This window comes from Sceloporus occidentalis, unplaced genomic scaffold (genome assembly GCF_023333645.1).
Source record: "Sceloporus occidentalis isolate IW3139 unplaced genomic scaffold, rSceOcc1.0.p SCAF_128, whole genome shotgun sequence".
In the NCBI taxonomy this organism is placed as follows: domain Eukaryota; kingdom Metazoa; phylum Chordata; class Lepidosauria; order Squamata; family Phrynosomatidae; genus Sceloporus; species Sceloporus occidentalis.
This window is the reverse complement of record NW_028317108.1, coordinates 2,548,032-2,562,929: the sequence shown is the minus strand read 5'-3', so window position 1 is coordinate 2,562,929 and position 14,898 is coordinate 2,548,032. Positions and strand designations below refer to the sequence as shown.

At 44.5% G+C, this 14,898-nt stretch overlaps 2 protein-coding genes across 2 annotated transcripts; both read right to left on the bottom strand.

Moving 5' to 3' along the window:
• Positions 1–475: 475 nt before the first annotated feature.
• On the bottom strand, positions 476–2,068 carry LOC149281751 (zinc finger HIT domain-containing protein 2-like). The gene has a single exon (XM_089499049.1). It carries the CDS (start codon positions 2,066–2,068, stop codon positions 476–478), a length of 1,593 nt encoding a protein of 530 aa, XP_089355175.1.
• Positions 2,069–3,955: 1,887 nt separating this feature from the next.
• On the bottom strand, positions 3,956–7,720 carry LOC149281750 (ubiquitin-like FUBI-ribosomal protein eS30 fusion protein). Its single transcript, XM_089499059.1, has 4 exons — positions 7,643–7,720; positions 7,246–7,390; positions 6,963–7,018; positions 3,956–4,081 (listed from the first exon to the last, which is right to left on the bottom strand). Exons 1-4 carry the CDS (start codon positions 7,715–7,717, stop codon positions 3,956–3,958), a joined length of 402 nt encoding a protein of 133 aa, XP_089355185.1. The 5' UTR covers positions 7,718–7,720.
• Between the last annotated feature and the right edge of the window lie 7,178 nt (positions 7,721–14,898).

The window sequence follows — 14,898 nt, the reverse complement described above, 5'->3', positions numbered from 1 at the left end:
CCTTGCCCCACCAATCAGAGGCTGACCTAAGCCAGACTTGCCTGCACCATAAGAAAATTAAGTGCCCATACAGAAGCTCACAAAATCTTACGTTTCCCCAATCTTGCTAAACCAGGTATAGGATTAAGACAACACTAGTTGAGCCCGCTATATGCAATGCAGCATAAACCACAGCAAATCGGGGTCTTTAGAATGAATGAGCAGGGGGTTGTGCGTCAAAACAGGATGATTTAAAAAAAAAAAATATATATATATATAGTTTTGATACAAGAAGTGCATTACTAACCCATTAAATAGGATAATTGCTCTTTCCATTGGATTTTTATTACTGTAAACTGTAGTATTATTAGTAGGACACAAAGTATCCACCAATGAAACACACGACATCATACAAAACCAACCAATGACATCATACAAAATGGTGCAGTGAAAAAATAGCTCTCTTTTAATACAAAAATAAAATACTAGCAATTTCTCATGCTGGGCCAGAGCTAACATCTTCAATCAGCAACCTCTTTTGTGGTGGTCTTTTTCCACCCCAGATTTTCTGGAGTCCACTAGATATCTCTTTTAATCCACTCATGTATTCCAGGTGCTGCTGGTACTCTTTCCTCACCATTTCAGACAATATAGGCAAATGGTTATCATTTTCATTTACCCATGCTGCCAGGAACATGCACTTCTTCTTTGCATTGAAAACCACTCTTCTCATACGTTCGTCCTCAGATATTAATTTACGGACCCTTCTCAGCACATGAAACGTATGAGCTAAAGCAGCCAGTGAGTAGGTTTTGCTACCATCTCCCAGGAGGATGAGTGATGTAGCTTCAATGGCAGAACAGGCTCCCCCGTCATCGCCACCTAACAGCGGGTCAGATGCTGCACGAATGGCACTCTGTAGCGCGTGTACGGTGTCATTATAAACTACAGCCGAGCCGAGTGTACCAGAGACACCTAGCAACGTTCCTGTGAAATCCAGCAACATGTCTTCATTATCCAGGTCACCATTGTGACGGCAAAGGGAAAAGGCATAACCATAAATAGCATTTACAACACTAAACTGTACCAAGTGGGAAGGATTACTGCTAAGGGAGCGCAAGGGTGGGATGGAACTAAAGGCAGGTGGAATGCTGGACAGCGAAGGTTGACCTGCTACATTTGGACAAGATCTTCCTGTTGCATCACCTTCAGAGACGGTGTCCTGTATTATTTCTGTCCTCTCTGTATGTGAACCACTCACATTATTAGCACAATCCTTCTTATTTGGTGAACAAGCTTGGCGACCATGAGAGGCGGTCCCAGGTCTTTCCATCTTCTGATTACCTTGACTTTCAAAGGTTTCCTGGCCAGAGGTTTTATTTTGCTCCTCACCCTCTTGCCAGCCTAATGCATTGACCTTATCAGCTCCTTGTTCCTGTAGACTTACAGGTTTGGGGATGCTTGGTGCGTCCTGACATTTTTCTCCATCTGCACTCGGTAACTCTGGGCATCTACCCAGCTTCTCCGGGTGACTCTTCAAGTTCAGCTCTCCCCCAGGAAGTTCCAATATCCCCGCGTTGTCTTTGGTGCTTGAGAGCTGGGCTGCCTCCCACCATGGTCTCCACTCCGGGACTAAGGCTCCAATGTCTCCGCTCTTCAGCAGCCTAAGGAAATCCTGCCTCTCTCTCGGAGTAAGAGAACCCCATAGTCCGGCTTCCTCGTCATTCAGCTCGTGCACTGCGCCCATGTTTACAGCCTGCTCCTCCGCGGCCTCCTCTTCCCTCATTTTAAGAAGCATCTCCTCCATCTGCCGTTTACCTTGCGGCTCCGCCTGCTCAGCCCGCAGCACTTCCAGTACGGAGTCCCTGTAGAAGGCCTCGGAGCACGTCTCATGCCTGGGCCCTCTGTAGCAAGCGATGCTGCAGTAGGGTGCATTGCACCGGGGGCAAGTGTATCTTCCAGGTCCGGACAGGCACAAGGAACACACGGGCCGAGCGCCATCTCCGATGCGCTCTCCACTTGGTGTAAGAGCCAGTGTAGGCGACGTACTGCGATCCGGTAACCTCACTTCCTGCCCAAGGATCTCCATTACTAACTAGCGTTGTTTTGGTGACGTGCTTACGTTAGGAGTAAGCCAATCGTCGATTTCTCCGATCAGCCCACTGGCCAATCGGTTCTCTACACACACTCGGCTTTCGTCGTCAACCGCTCATATTTTTCCTTCGGGAGCTTTTCTCTATATTACGGCATGTGCTTATATGCTGTTGGCCAGTACGTTACAAATTATACAGAGGCCCGTAATTTGGGGGTGGATCCCTGTACTGCCCCGCCCTCATCCAAATAGCAAAAAACATTAAAATTATTGGTAGCAGGACGTTTGTGCTGATCCTATTACACTATTGCAGTTAACGTATTAAAGGTAAGTTTGGATACCGTTGCAAACTAGTAATCTTGGTAACATCTACTGGATTGCTCAAAGCACCAGCTTAATTAAAAGGACTCTCTAGCCATCATATGCACTTTAATACATACAACAGCTGTCAACCTCAAGGTATCTTTATTTTAATTTGCATGCAGACACATAGGCGTTGTGATTGGCTGAACACCTTTTGCACATGCGCATATACCAGCCTGCTCAAGTTTCTAGAGACACCATCTTTGGAAGAAGAAAAAAATCATACCAACTTTTAAAACTATTTAGAGAGAAAATTAAGAAAGCAACCAATGCCCACATGCAGCTTGCTAAACAGTCAAAAGGATGCATAGAGCAGACAAGGGCCAGCCACAGCTACCTACCCCATATCAATGAAAAGGTCCATCACTTTCCTAATTCACAAACCACAAGAGTATTATCACCACATCATGCACTTTTTACTGTGGGGCCCCACCAGTCATTTCACCACCAATATCAGCCACCTCCCCAGGGGGACAAAAATGAACGTTACACCACACTTCAAAAGGTGGCAGCCACTACATAGATTTAATGGATGAAGTTGTAGAATATCATTTGAAAGATAAGACAGAGCTTTAACACGGCCACTCCCTTTAGGACTTTCATGTACATCCTTAAAACCTGCACCAAGACGCCCTTTAGGACGTACAGAAACATCCTGACTTTGTTGCAGCAGCAAGGACATCTCCCAGTCGTAACACAGAACAGACTATTGGCCGACAGCCTGGTATCTCCCGTCACTAGCTTCTGCTGGTTGATCATGTATAACAGTGCTCCCAGTACAGTCATTCAAGGAATTCCCGATCAAACTGATCAACCCAAATAGATTAGAAGAGGAGAGGGAGAAAAAGTTCCACCCCCACCAAAAAATTTTAAGTTAAGAAAAAGTGACATCCCAGCGATGTCAAAAACGTATGAGAGCCCCAAAAGGAGCTTGAGCCATGCCACACTGGGAACAGTTCAAACAAATACAAATTCTAACTTCTTAAAACAAAATAAATCACTACACCCAGAATACCTTAAGCCAATAGTACTAAAAATATGTAATATGGGGCATGTATGTGGGGTAAGACTAATCAGATGTAACGCAACAAATTTGTGCAGGTTCAAATATGGAAAAAAGGGAATCATTTACATATGGTAAAAAATAAAGTATTTAATCCTTTGGTTATGAAAGTCACAGTGCCTGAAGGGGTAAAGCATTCCCAGTTACTGTTTAATTGGCACTAAGATGTATGTAAGGGTGTTTACATAATAACATAAGACCTTGCATGTCTTCAATGGGGGGGGGGTGTAATTACCATATTTTGCATAACTCACTTAATTGAATAGCGGTTGATTGCGGCCAATGAGAATGTATTTAAACATCTGTCAATGGTATAAGCACATAAGTGGGTCTGTTACACATAGAAACTTAAGGCAAGAGCTCCCCCATTGGACGTACAAATGAATATGCCTAGGCCAATGAACCAATCCACACAGCTATTATAGATCAACAGTTTATTAAGTCATTTTCCTGACAAATTAGGAGTTGGCGTTTGGTCCCTTCTTCTTGCCGAATGTGGGAACCACGTTCACGAAGCGCCTATTGTACTGCATGCGTCTCTTTGCCCGGCCAGTCTTCTTTTTCTTCTTCTCCTGCTTGGCAACCTATGATTAAATGCAAAATGTTATGATCACACAAATTGTCTGATTTCCATGAAGTACATATGCCATGGTACACTGGATACAATCAATTGTATACCAGTGACCAAAGCTGATAAAGAGCCATTTAATGCCTTTAGTCTAGTGCAAAGCATGAGGGTGCTCCGTTTCCAATGCTTATTTTAACATCTTGTGCAACACTTCACTTGTGTTTCTAATATATTTTGCGGCTCTGGGAAGACATGGTATAAAGGTGTATTTAGTTAACATACCGTATTTGCTCGATGATAAGACGAGGTTTTTTCCAGAGCAAATAGAGGTCTGATTATGAGACTAAGATCCAGATCCCCCGCACCGCTGCAGGGGACCTGGATCCCCCCCCACACACACACACACACTTACCGGTGCTTCCTGCTGTATTGCCGGGGCAGCGGGTTGACGTCTATGCGATTCGCGTAGACAACGTCCGCTGCAGCCGGAAGGAGGTGTGGCTAGCAGCGGGGGTTGTCTGCGTCCGTCACGGATACCTTCCCCGACTGTCAGAGATCAGAGCTCCCCGCACCGGGGAAGGTATGCACGACGGACGCAGACAAACCCCCGCTGCCAACTCCACCTCCTTCCAGCTGCAGCGGAAGGAGACGTCAACCCGCTGCCCCGGCAATACAGCAGGAAATTGCAAGCACCGGTAAGTGTGTGTGTGTGTTAAATGGGGGCATAGGGCATTTCTGGAATGCCTTATACCCCAATATGCCACTCTGGCACTTAGGGGGTTAAAAGGCATATTTATGGGGCAGAGTGGCATATAGGGCGGTATAAGGCATTTCAGGAGGCAGAGTGGCGTTAAGGGGGCATTTAATAGAGCACTCTGCCTCCTGAAATGCCTTATACCTCCCTATATGCCACTCTGCCCCATAATATGCCTTTTAACCCCCTAAATGCCAGAATGGGATATAGGGGTATAAGGCATTTCTGGAGGCAGAGTGGCACATAGGGGGTCAAAAGGCATACCATGGGGCACAGTGGCATATAGAGGGTTAAAAGGCATATCATGGGCCACAGTGCCATATTGGTGTGGCAAGCCTGGGGGCAGATGTGCGTAACTGGGGGACAGGTTGGAAAATACAAGGAAATAAAAACAAAAAAATATTTTTCTCAATCAGCTTTTATTTAAAAAAATAGTTTACATGAATTAACATTTACTGGTAAAACTTTTTTCCTTTAGGGTCGTCTTATATTCAGGCTTTTTTCCTAAGTTAATATTCAGATTTTGGGGGGGTCGTCTTATACCGTATTTGCTCGATTATAAGACGACCCCCCAAAATCTGAATATTAACTTGGGAAAAAAAGAAAGCCTGAATATAAGACGACCCTAAAGGAAAAAAGTTTTACCAGTAAATGTTAATTCATCTAAAAAAATTTTTTAAATAAAAGCTATGATTGAGAAAAATATTTTTTTTGTTTTTATTTCCTTGTATTTTCCAACCTGTCCCCCAGTTACGCACATCTGCCCCCATGCTTGCCACACCAATATGGCACTGTGGCCCATGATATGCCTTTTAACCCTCTATATGCCACTGTGCCCCATGGTATGCCTTTTGACCCCCTATGTGCCACTCTGCCTCCAGAAATGCCTTATACCCCTATATCCCATTCTGGCATTTAGGGGGTTAAAATGCATATTATGGGGCAGAGTGGCATATAGGGAGGAATAAGGCATTCCAGGAGGCAGAGTGGCATTAAGGGAGTTAAAAGGCATTGTATAGAGCACTCTGCCTCCAGAAATGCCTTATACCCCTATATGCCACTCTGGCATTTAGGGGGTTAAAAGGCATATTATGGGGCAGAGTGGCATATAGGGAGGTATAAGGCATTTCAGGAGGCAGAGTGCTCTATTAAATGCCCCTTTAACGCCACTCTGCCTCCTGAAATGCCTTATACCTCCCTATATGCCACTCTGCCCCATAATATGCCTTTTAACCCCCTAAGTGCCAGAGTGGCATATAGGGGTATAAGGCATTCCAGAAATGTCCTATGCCCCCATTTAACGCACACGCACACACTTACCGGTGCTTCCAGTTTCCTGCTGTATTGCCGGGGCAGCGGGTTGACGTCTCCTTCCGCTGCAGCCGGAAGGAGGTGGAGTTGGCAGCGGGGGTTTGTCTGCGTCCGTCGCGGATACCTTCCCCGGCTGTCAGAGATCCGAGTTCCCCGCACCGGTGAAGGTATCCGCGACGGACGCAGACAACCCCCGCTGCTAGCCACACCTCCTTCCGGCTGCAGCGAACGTTGTCTACGCGCATCGCGTAGACGTCAACCCGCTGCCCCGGCAATACACCAGGAAGCACCGGTAAGTGTGTGTGTGTGGGGGGGGGGGAGACAGGAGGATCCAGGTCCCCTGCAGCGGTGCGGGGGATCTGGATCTTAGTCTCATAATCAGACCTCTATTTGAGGTCTGATTAGAAGACGACCCCGATTAGAAGACGAGGGGTATTTTTCAGAGCATTTGCTCTGAAAAAAACCTCGTCTTATAATCGAGCAAATACGGTAATCGAGCAAATACGGTACTTATTTGGTACTTTTAACATGAAGACTGTTTCAGTGCTCCTCGATAAAAACAATTTACGTAAACACAGGATTGTGATCGGATATGGCAGCCCCTGAAGAACTAGTATTAATCTACAACTCTTGCCCTAGCATCTTCCTATTATACACATCAGTCCTTTAACAAGGCATGCCATATGTATAAAACAACGGCTAGCTTTTAAACAGGCGTCTGTTGAAACGGTTTGAGTATCCTTTTATAGGACAAGCAGTGGCTTGGCGGATGCCGCTTCCAAACCTAGATGGGACCTTAACCACATTACTATATTCTGAATTGCTGTCTTACCTTTGGGGTCTGCCCTCGTACTTTTCCGGCACGGGCCAAAGATCCGTGAACTTTACCTGTGGGAGAAGTCAAGGTCAGTAAACATTGTCACAAACATCCTGTATAATACATACCAGTTACCATCATGTATTAAACAAACTAGAGATTTGGCATTGTAGCGAAGATGTATCCGATACTAAGGTGGATTAAAATATGTAAACAGAGTGCCAGCAACGGCTTCAAATAAGGAATAAGTGTTTTATGAACACAGTGGTAATGCGGTTGCTTATCAGCGGATACAAACCTCCCAGAAGTCGTGCAGCTACGTCAAGGGTGCTAAGTTCACATACTCCGCTCTGCAGAAGGGTGGCTTCATCAGAGAGAGGGGCGCCAGCGAGAAGAATCACTTGATCTTCAGAGGGAATGCCTTCCAGGGAGGAGATGTGTTCCTGAGAGAATGAGCACAGGAATGGGTCTTTATTGCAGGACAATGCATTTGACAGTTTCTAATCCCCTGGCGACAGTAGATGTTCAATACAAATTGACCCAATATCCACAGATGTTTTTTCTCCCATCTAATTTGCATTCCAACCACAGCAAATACGTACAACGAATCTTTATAAACAAGAACCAACTAAAATCCCCAAACTCTCCGCTCAATAGCAGGTACTCCATGTTATTGCCTGTCATGGCTCTCTTACCTTGATCTGTGACACAGTCTCCTGTCCGGACACCTCTAGGGTGTGGAGATTCTGAGCTCGCACAAACAGCTGCATGGTTTCAGCTCCTAGAAATCAGAATTAGGGTAAGACGAAGAACATAAATGAAACTCAAAGACAGACAGTTGGCTTCATGGTTTTTTTTTTTTTTAGTAGTTATGATTCCAACTCGGGCAGATGGTAAACGTGCAGGATTCGTGTTACATTAAACAAAATATGAACTTGCTACTTATAAAGTACTAGTTGACCCGCGTAAAAGGCGTGGATGTTATGCCGGACTTTCATAACATCATTTTTATGGCCATAAAAGAAATGGGCGCTGATGGGTTCTTTACTTTTATTAAAATGGAACATATAAGCGACAGCGTGGGCTAAGGCGTGACTTGCACACGGGGCAGGAGATGAGGCATGCGACGGTAAAGAGCTCAGTGTGTATGCGGCCGCAGAAACCACACAAACGCCTTCTACGGGACTTCGCGCCGCTACCTTTTATCTTTAAACCGCTCAGCAAAACCCCTTAAACAAACTACAATAACCAAAACCGCTCACCGGTTGCTCCGCGTCTCACAAAATGGAGGAAAGGAAAGAGAGCGTTGAAGGGGCGCGCACGCATTTAAACCAACACACGAGCGCGCACGTAAATCCAGCATGCCGATAGGTCAATAGAAAACGCATGCGTAGATCGGGTTCCGCCATCTTGGGGCTCTCAGTGCGTCATAGGGTGAAACATGGCGCTTAAAGGATATGCTCGTGTTCGTAGGCTGCGCCATGTTAGTATGCCCCGGAAGAAGTATTGGCTTGTTTTCTTATAGCAAAGGAAGTGTTATCTATTGAGTAGAAAGATGGCGACTCCCATGTTGATAAGGGCAGGACTGAGACCATTGACTGCTGTCATTAGGCTGCAGGTAATTGACCTTTAATGTTGTAGTCCTAACTGTAATTTGTATTAGTAGTTTACATGTACGAAGAACAAATGAAACCACTATTCTAAGAATTATAAGTGATTTAATGCGTGGTTTAGTAAGAGACGTTTCTAGGATTTTATTTAAATCTACATAGCAACTCAGTGGTTAAAATTGCAAACGATGTGCGTGTATATATATATATATATAATTCCCCAACATCTCAGGCTTCCAAATTGGGAAGGGGCTATCCAATTGCTTTGCAATGTATTGAAGTAGAACCCCGGAAAATGGCATCATGTGTTGGCACACGGTGGCGATATGTTACATGGAGACGGCATGCATGCTGCAATTTTAATCTGTGTTGAAAACAGGCATATAGCATTATCAAATGTGTGGTTTCTAATTTATAAAGCGCATGTTAATCTGTAAACCTTATTACAGAGGTTTACTGTGTATACTGAACTGGCTTTCGTATATACGTTAGCTACTTAAACTATTAATATGACCTAATGCCATAGTAGATGTTTCTGAATTCTAGATTATTTTGTGGTTAAAGCCCAATGCCTCCTTCAAACCAGAGTTTGATAAAGAGCAAGTAGTTTTAAAGGGATTTCTCTGCAGTTTTCCTTGCATATAGTGACAGTAACGTTTGAGTATTGTTCTTTCTTGGGGACAAAAATCCTGTAAAGATAAAATTGTAACCCCCCCCCCCCCCTTACACAATAAATATGCCAAATCCCAACAGGAACTCTGTCTTTCTCGTCCCTTGAAGGGATGAACGTTTACTCTGGTCGGGCACACGAATTGTAGCCAGGGGGATCCTTCCTCCGATTGCTCCCTGCAGAGTGAGGCTGACCTCCCTAGCAGTTACGGAGTGATGTGAGGCAGATCCTTTGTAAAGTTCCCGGACTGGAGCATGCGCACACCAGGGAGACACTGCGTTCCACTGAAGATCTGATCGCGCTACAGCACGTGCTCAGCTCAGATCTTCCACAGGGCGCCAATTTTGAATACAAAAAACAAAGTGATGCGCTAGTATAAAAGAAACCAATAATAAGGAACACGAGGAACACTCTTCATTTCCAGTTCAAAGCTCTCCCTTTTGGTCTGTCAATGGCCCTGAGGATTTTTACAAAGATCTTAAATCCTATAGCAGCAGGCTTAAGGGAAAATGGTGTAACAGCAAAGGTTTTCACCCCCCCACACACACACCTTTCATCAATTCAATTCTATTTTTTAGAAGAGGGTTTTATTTCAGGTCTGAAGGCATTTATCCGTAAAGAACAGATATCAGCACTATTCAGTGACCCCTGAGGAGATCTCATTTTCCAGAGTGGGATTTAACCTTAGTTCTTCAAGCATTTTGTTCCGAACTGTTTGAACCTCTGGAAGAAGTCCCCTTGTAGTTATTATCTGTTAAGACAGTGTTATTGGCGGCAATTACATCAGCAAGGAGAGTAGGAGAAATCCAAGCACTTTCTTCATCACCTGAATTCACCATCTTCCATCAGTATAAGGTTGTTTTATTTCCGGGTGACTCAGAGATGCTATTAGGCTGGCATACAAAATCCTATCATTTCTTACAGCCCATTCTACTAGGGCTATGGCCGTTTCTTGAGCAGAAAAGGCATCAGCATCCCCAGAGGAGATCTGTAAAACGGCGACCTGGTCCTCCTTTAATACCTTTTGCTCAGTGTTACTGACTAGACATCTTCTCCTCTGCAGCGGATTTTGGGCGAAAGGTGCTTCAGTCCGTCGCCTCTTAGATTCTTCCCTCCTATTGTGGGATCCTAATACATCCCAACGTTAGTGCCACTGTATGCAAGGAAAAATAAATGTTTTCCTTAATATAGTAGAAAAAGGCTCCAGGCACTCAAGGGAAACGGACAACAACGTTTCGACCTCACAATGAGGTCTTTATCAAGTTGCTACTGTCTGATGGAACCCTTGAGTGCCTGGAGCCTTTTTCTATTTTGATTTACTGGGGAGCTGGCCCTTCCCGGCACAGCTAAGCACCTGAGTTCCTGTGGGGAGTGAGTGCTGATTCCTGATTCTGGTGACTTCCTTAATATAGTGGCAGTACATACCCCCCCCCCCCCCCATGTCCTTGTTACTGCTTGGATTTGGCATACTTCCTTTTTGGGTAAGGATTCTTGTCCCTAAGAAAGAACAATACCTAAATATTACTGCCATTATACCTTTTAAAGAAAAAAAAAAATCACACTTTTTTTTTTTTATTACATTTTTTTTCTCCCTTTCTTTACCCAGCGTTCATACAGCGGTCATCCCAACAATACGGTTTCTCAGTACCCTGGTGTGATTGAATCTCAAGCAGAGTATCACTTTGTGGAGAGGCTGATTCCTCCTACCCAAGTTCCTGAGCCACCAAAACATGAAGGCCCTACTCCTTCTGGCTGGATTCCACCAAAAGGTACTAAAAGTTTCCAGTATATCATTTTAGGTTGGAGTGGTTGTAGTTGTGTATATTGTATAGTGTCCTTGCGTTTTGATAAGCTCCTCTGTATGTCTTGTCGGTGCTTACGTAGAAATGGTAATAGCTCATCTACATGCCTTTTGTTTAAAGGCCCACCTCCTGACCTCCCTTACATGGTTAGACGTTCTCGGATGCATAACGTTCCTGTATACACAGATATCACACATGGAAACCGTCAGATGACTGTGATCCGCAAGATTGAAGGAGACATTTGGGTAGGTACTTTAAACGCATTCCACATGGGTCATTAGTTAATCCATATGTGTAATATACGCTAAGTATTATTGCATTCCATTAATTTCTCTGCAGGCTTTAGAAGCTGAAGTGCGGGAGTTCTTGAGCAGCCTTACAGGAAAGGCTCCCCCAACTCAAGTTAATGAGATCAGCCGCACAATCAGGATCAAGGGTTACTACGACAAAGAGATATGCAACTGGCTTGCTGAAAAAGGCTTTTGATGTGGACCCCCCCTTTTTTTTAATTTTTTTTTTTTTTTTTTTGCGCATAATGGTGTCATGAATGTAGTTGCTGTTTAGGTTTTGGATCTACTACCTTGGCAGAAGTAAATAACAGGAGCCATGAAACACAAAATCAGTCTTAGATTACATCAAGTGTGAAGATGTGTAAGTGTGACAGGAGTCCAAAAGCAGATACTAAAACTGCAGAACTAGCCAAACATAAACCGCAAATGATCTAAGAGGAGCTTGTTGTTTTTGTTAATATAAATAAAATGTTTTTGTAGATATTATGTATAATTTATATAAGCAGAAGCTGTAATAGCCTGTACTGTGTGCAGGTGTCAAGCTCTTATAATAAGACTTTCTGATAGAAATAAGGACACCCACGCTATCTCACGTGGGAGACACAGTGAGCTTTCTTTTATAGGGGCAGAGGTGACAGACTCTTGTTCATGGTTCTATGCACATCCTAATTCAATACTTTCTTCAACTACAGATGTATGATACATCACACCCCTGATATTGCTGTAATGTATATCTAAATAAAATCTATTTACATAGAAAGTAAAGAAATAATTTGCATTAGCAACACAAACCAGAACGATGTCTCTTTTTAAGCAAAGGCAACAAACTAAAATTTAAATGTGAATAGAGTAACGCGACTACTTTTAAAATACTGTATTTCTTTTACTAAAGAATGAAAAAGGCAACTGAACACTAGACTTGGGCACCAGGGGGCTCTTCGTGCTCGTCTTCAGAGAAAAAAAACCCTTCGTATTCCGCAAATATTCGCCCGTTCCCGTCTTCTTTTCAGGGGACTATTTGTGGACATCCTTCGTGCTCGTTTCATCTTCGTTTTCTCCCGGCTGCGTAGCAGGGGTTAATACGGGGTTAAGAACACATCGGAGCAGCAGCAGATGCGTTCGTGCTGTGAAGGTACGTGTGTGCGACTCTATTGGTCGCCGGAAGGGGGCTGGTCTGGCATCAACAAATGAATTGCAGAACTGCAGAATGCATTTCATTTGTTGATGGCAGGCGAGCCCCCTGCCGAAACGACCAATAGAGTTGCACACACATACCGAGGTGTACTGTACACAATACACATTGCCCGAAACTGAGGGCCAAGTTCCTCCGAGCAGTTGTCTTGTCTGAGACCTAGACTAATGCTCCAAGGAACATCCATAGATGTTTAATAAAAGAATAGGGATTATTTTACATTTTTAAATCGATTTTGGACCACTTTTAATACATGCCTAACATTTGCTACCTATTTATAATGGCATACTTTGCAACAACCCAACTTTTTACTGGACAGGACTGTCCACGAAAATGTTGGGTGTGTTGGCAGGTATGCGAATGGAAAAATGTTGGACAAGAACTAAAAAATAGTTTAGGATTAATGTACGGTTATTTTTAAGATTATTAGCAGTGCACTGTTTTGGTTAAAGATGTCTAAATAATTTTTAATGGGTTTATTTAATTTTATTTTAAAGTTATATTTATTATTTACTTTATTATATTTATTTTATGTTGTAGTGCTACCCTACCCAGCTCTACCTATGTGCACTAGCATACCTAGTTTAGCTAAATTTGATGGGACAGGAAAAAAGCAGGACTGTCCCTGAAAAAGTTGGGTCTGTTGGCAGGTATGTGGATTGAAAAAAGTTATAGGGTGAAGTGTGAGTTATAGCGTTAATGCTAGTGAGTGTAGAAGTGAAGGCCAGGGCAAATAACAGGAGGAAAGGTCCTTGTGAATTGTACGTGTGTGTTATGTGTGTTATCACTGTTATGTGTTAGTCATTGTGTTATATGTGTTATTGTGCGTGTTATGTTTGGTAGGTTGTGTATCAGACGGAAAAAAATGAAATGGAAAAGGAAAAAGCGAATGAGTGGGCAATTGGCGACCCACTCACTTGTTTCACCCCAGGGCAAAGCATCCAAACAACTGTCAGTCCTAGACGTTTGGCAGCGGACTGCCAGAGCTCATACACAAGGCCCTAGCGTAAGCTGGCTACTCCAGCGGAGGTAGCAGGCGTTGCCACACCACAAACAGACGCAGCCGGGGGGAGAAACTACCGTTACCGTTAGGGACATTTTGGGCATGACTCTAGCCAGGAAGCGAACTGGCAAAGAAGAGACGCTGGCACCACCAGCAGCAGCATTGGGAAAGGCGAATGAGTGGGCAATTGGCGACCTGCTCACCTGTTTCACCCCGGAGCAAAGCATCCAAACACTGTCAGTCCTAGGCGTTTGGGAGCGGACTTACAGAACTCAGACACAAGGCCCTAGCGTAAATTAGCTACACCGACGGAGGTAGCAGACGTTGCCACACCACAAACACGTGCAACCAGGGGGAGAAACTACCTTGAACATTTTGGACATTTGAGGCATGACACTAGCCAGGAAGCAAACTGGCAGAGAAGAGGCGCTGGCACCACCACCAGCAGCAGCAGCATTGGGAAAGGCGAATGAGTGGGCAATTGACAACCCGCTCACCTGTTTCACCCCAGGGCAAAGCATCAAAGACTGTCAGTCTTAGGCGTTTGGGAGCGAACTTACAGAACTCAGACACTAGGCCCTAGCGTAAATTGGCTACACTGGCGGAGGTAGCAGACGTTGCCACACCACAAACACGTGCAACCAGGGGGAGAAACTACCTTGAACATTAGAGAAAGAAAATTAACTTTCCAAGCTAAGAGCTGGGTAACCCAGCTTGGGCAGATTGAATTTAAGAAACGCAATCTGCTCCATCAGATGAGGTGCCAGATGAGGTGCCAGTCATAGAAAACACGCGCTCACTTTGAACAGTGGTTGGCGGACACGATAGAAGCTGCTGCGCAACCCATGAGAGTGCAGGCCACACACTCTTCTTTTCATCCCAGTAGCTAAGAGGATCAACATTAGGTGCAGAAGGAACTTCACAGAGGTAAAGTTTGACCATTTCAGCAGCACTACTCTCCTTTCTGCTGCTAGCTCTGTCAGATGGTCCAACTATACTCCCAAGTGCCTCTTCCCAAAACGCAGCTGCTCCACTCAGCTGTGTTGTGATGCTTGTGGCACTGCTGCTGATGCTACTAGGAGTAGCAGACCACATCATCTCTTCCTCCTCCGGCACCTCTCCCTCCTCGGACAGCATTCCCATTTTACGCTGCCAGTCACGCACCTTGTTGACCAATTGCTCCCGGTAGCTACTGAGAACATTGAATTTCATTGCTAGCTTTCCCTTAATTCTTGGATCGCAAAGGCACGCTAGCATCATTTCGGGACTCTCTTCCATGCGTTTGTGAAAGTGTACTTTTAGCAGATCCTTCAGCTTCCTGACTATGGCTGCTACGTCAGGATGTAGAGTGCCACCCTGAACAGCCTCACGGTTTTCAAGGAAC

Coding starts and splice junctions, on each gene's coding strand:
- LOC149281751 (XM_089499049.1), bottom strand. CDS start 2,068: ATGGAGATCCTTGGGCAGGAAGTGAGGTTACCGGATCGCAGTACGTCG.
- LOC149281750 (XM_089499059.1), bottom strand. CDS start 7,717: ATGCAGCTGTTTGTGCGAGCTCAGAATCTCCACACCCTAGAGGTGTCC. Junction 7,019..7,245: donor AGCTGCACGACTTCTGGGAG/GTTTGTATCCGC, acceptor CTTCTCCCACAG/GTAAAGTTCACGGATCTTTG. Junction 4,082..6,962: donor TACGAGGGCAGACCCCAAAG/GTAAGACAGCAA, acceptor ATTTAATCATAG/GTTGCCAAGCAGGAGAAGAA.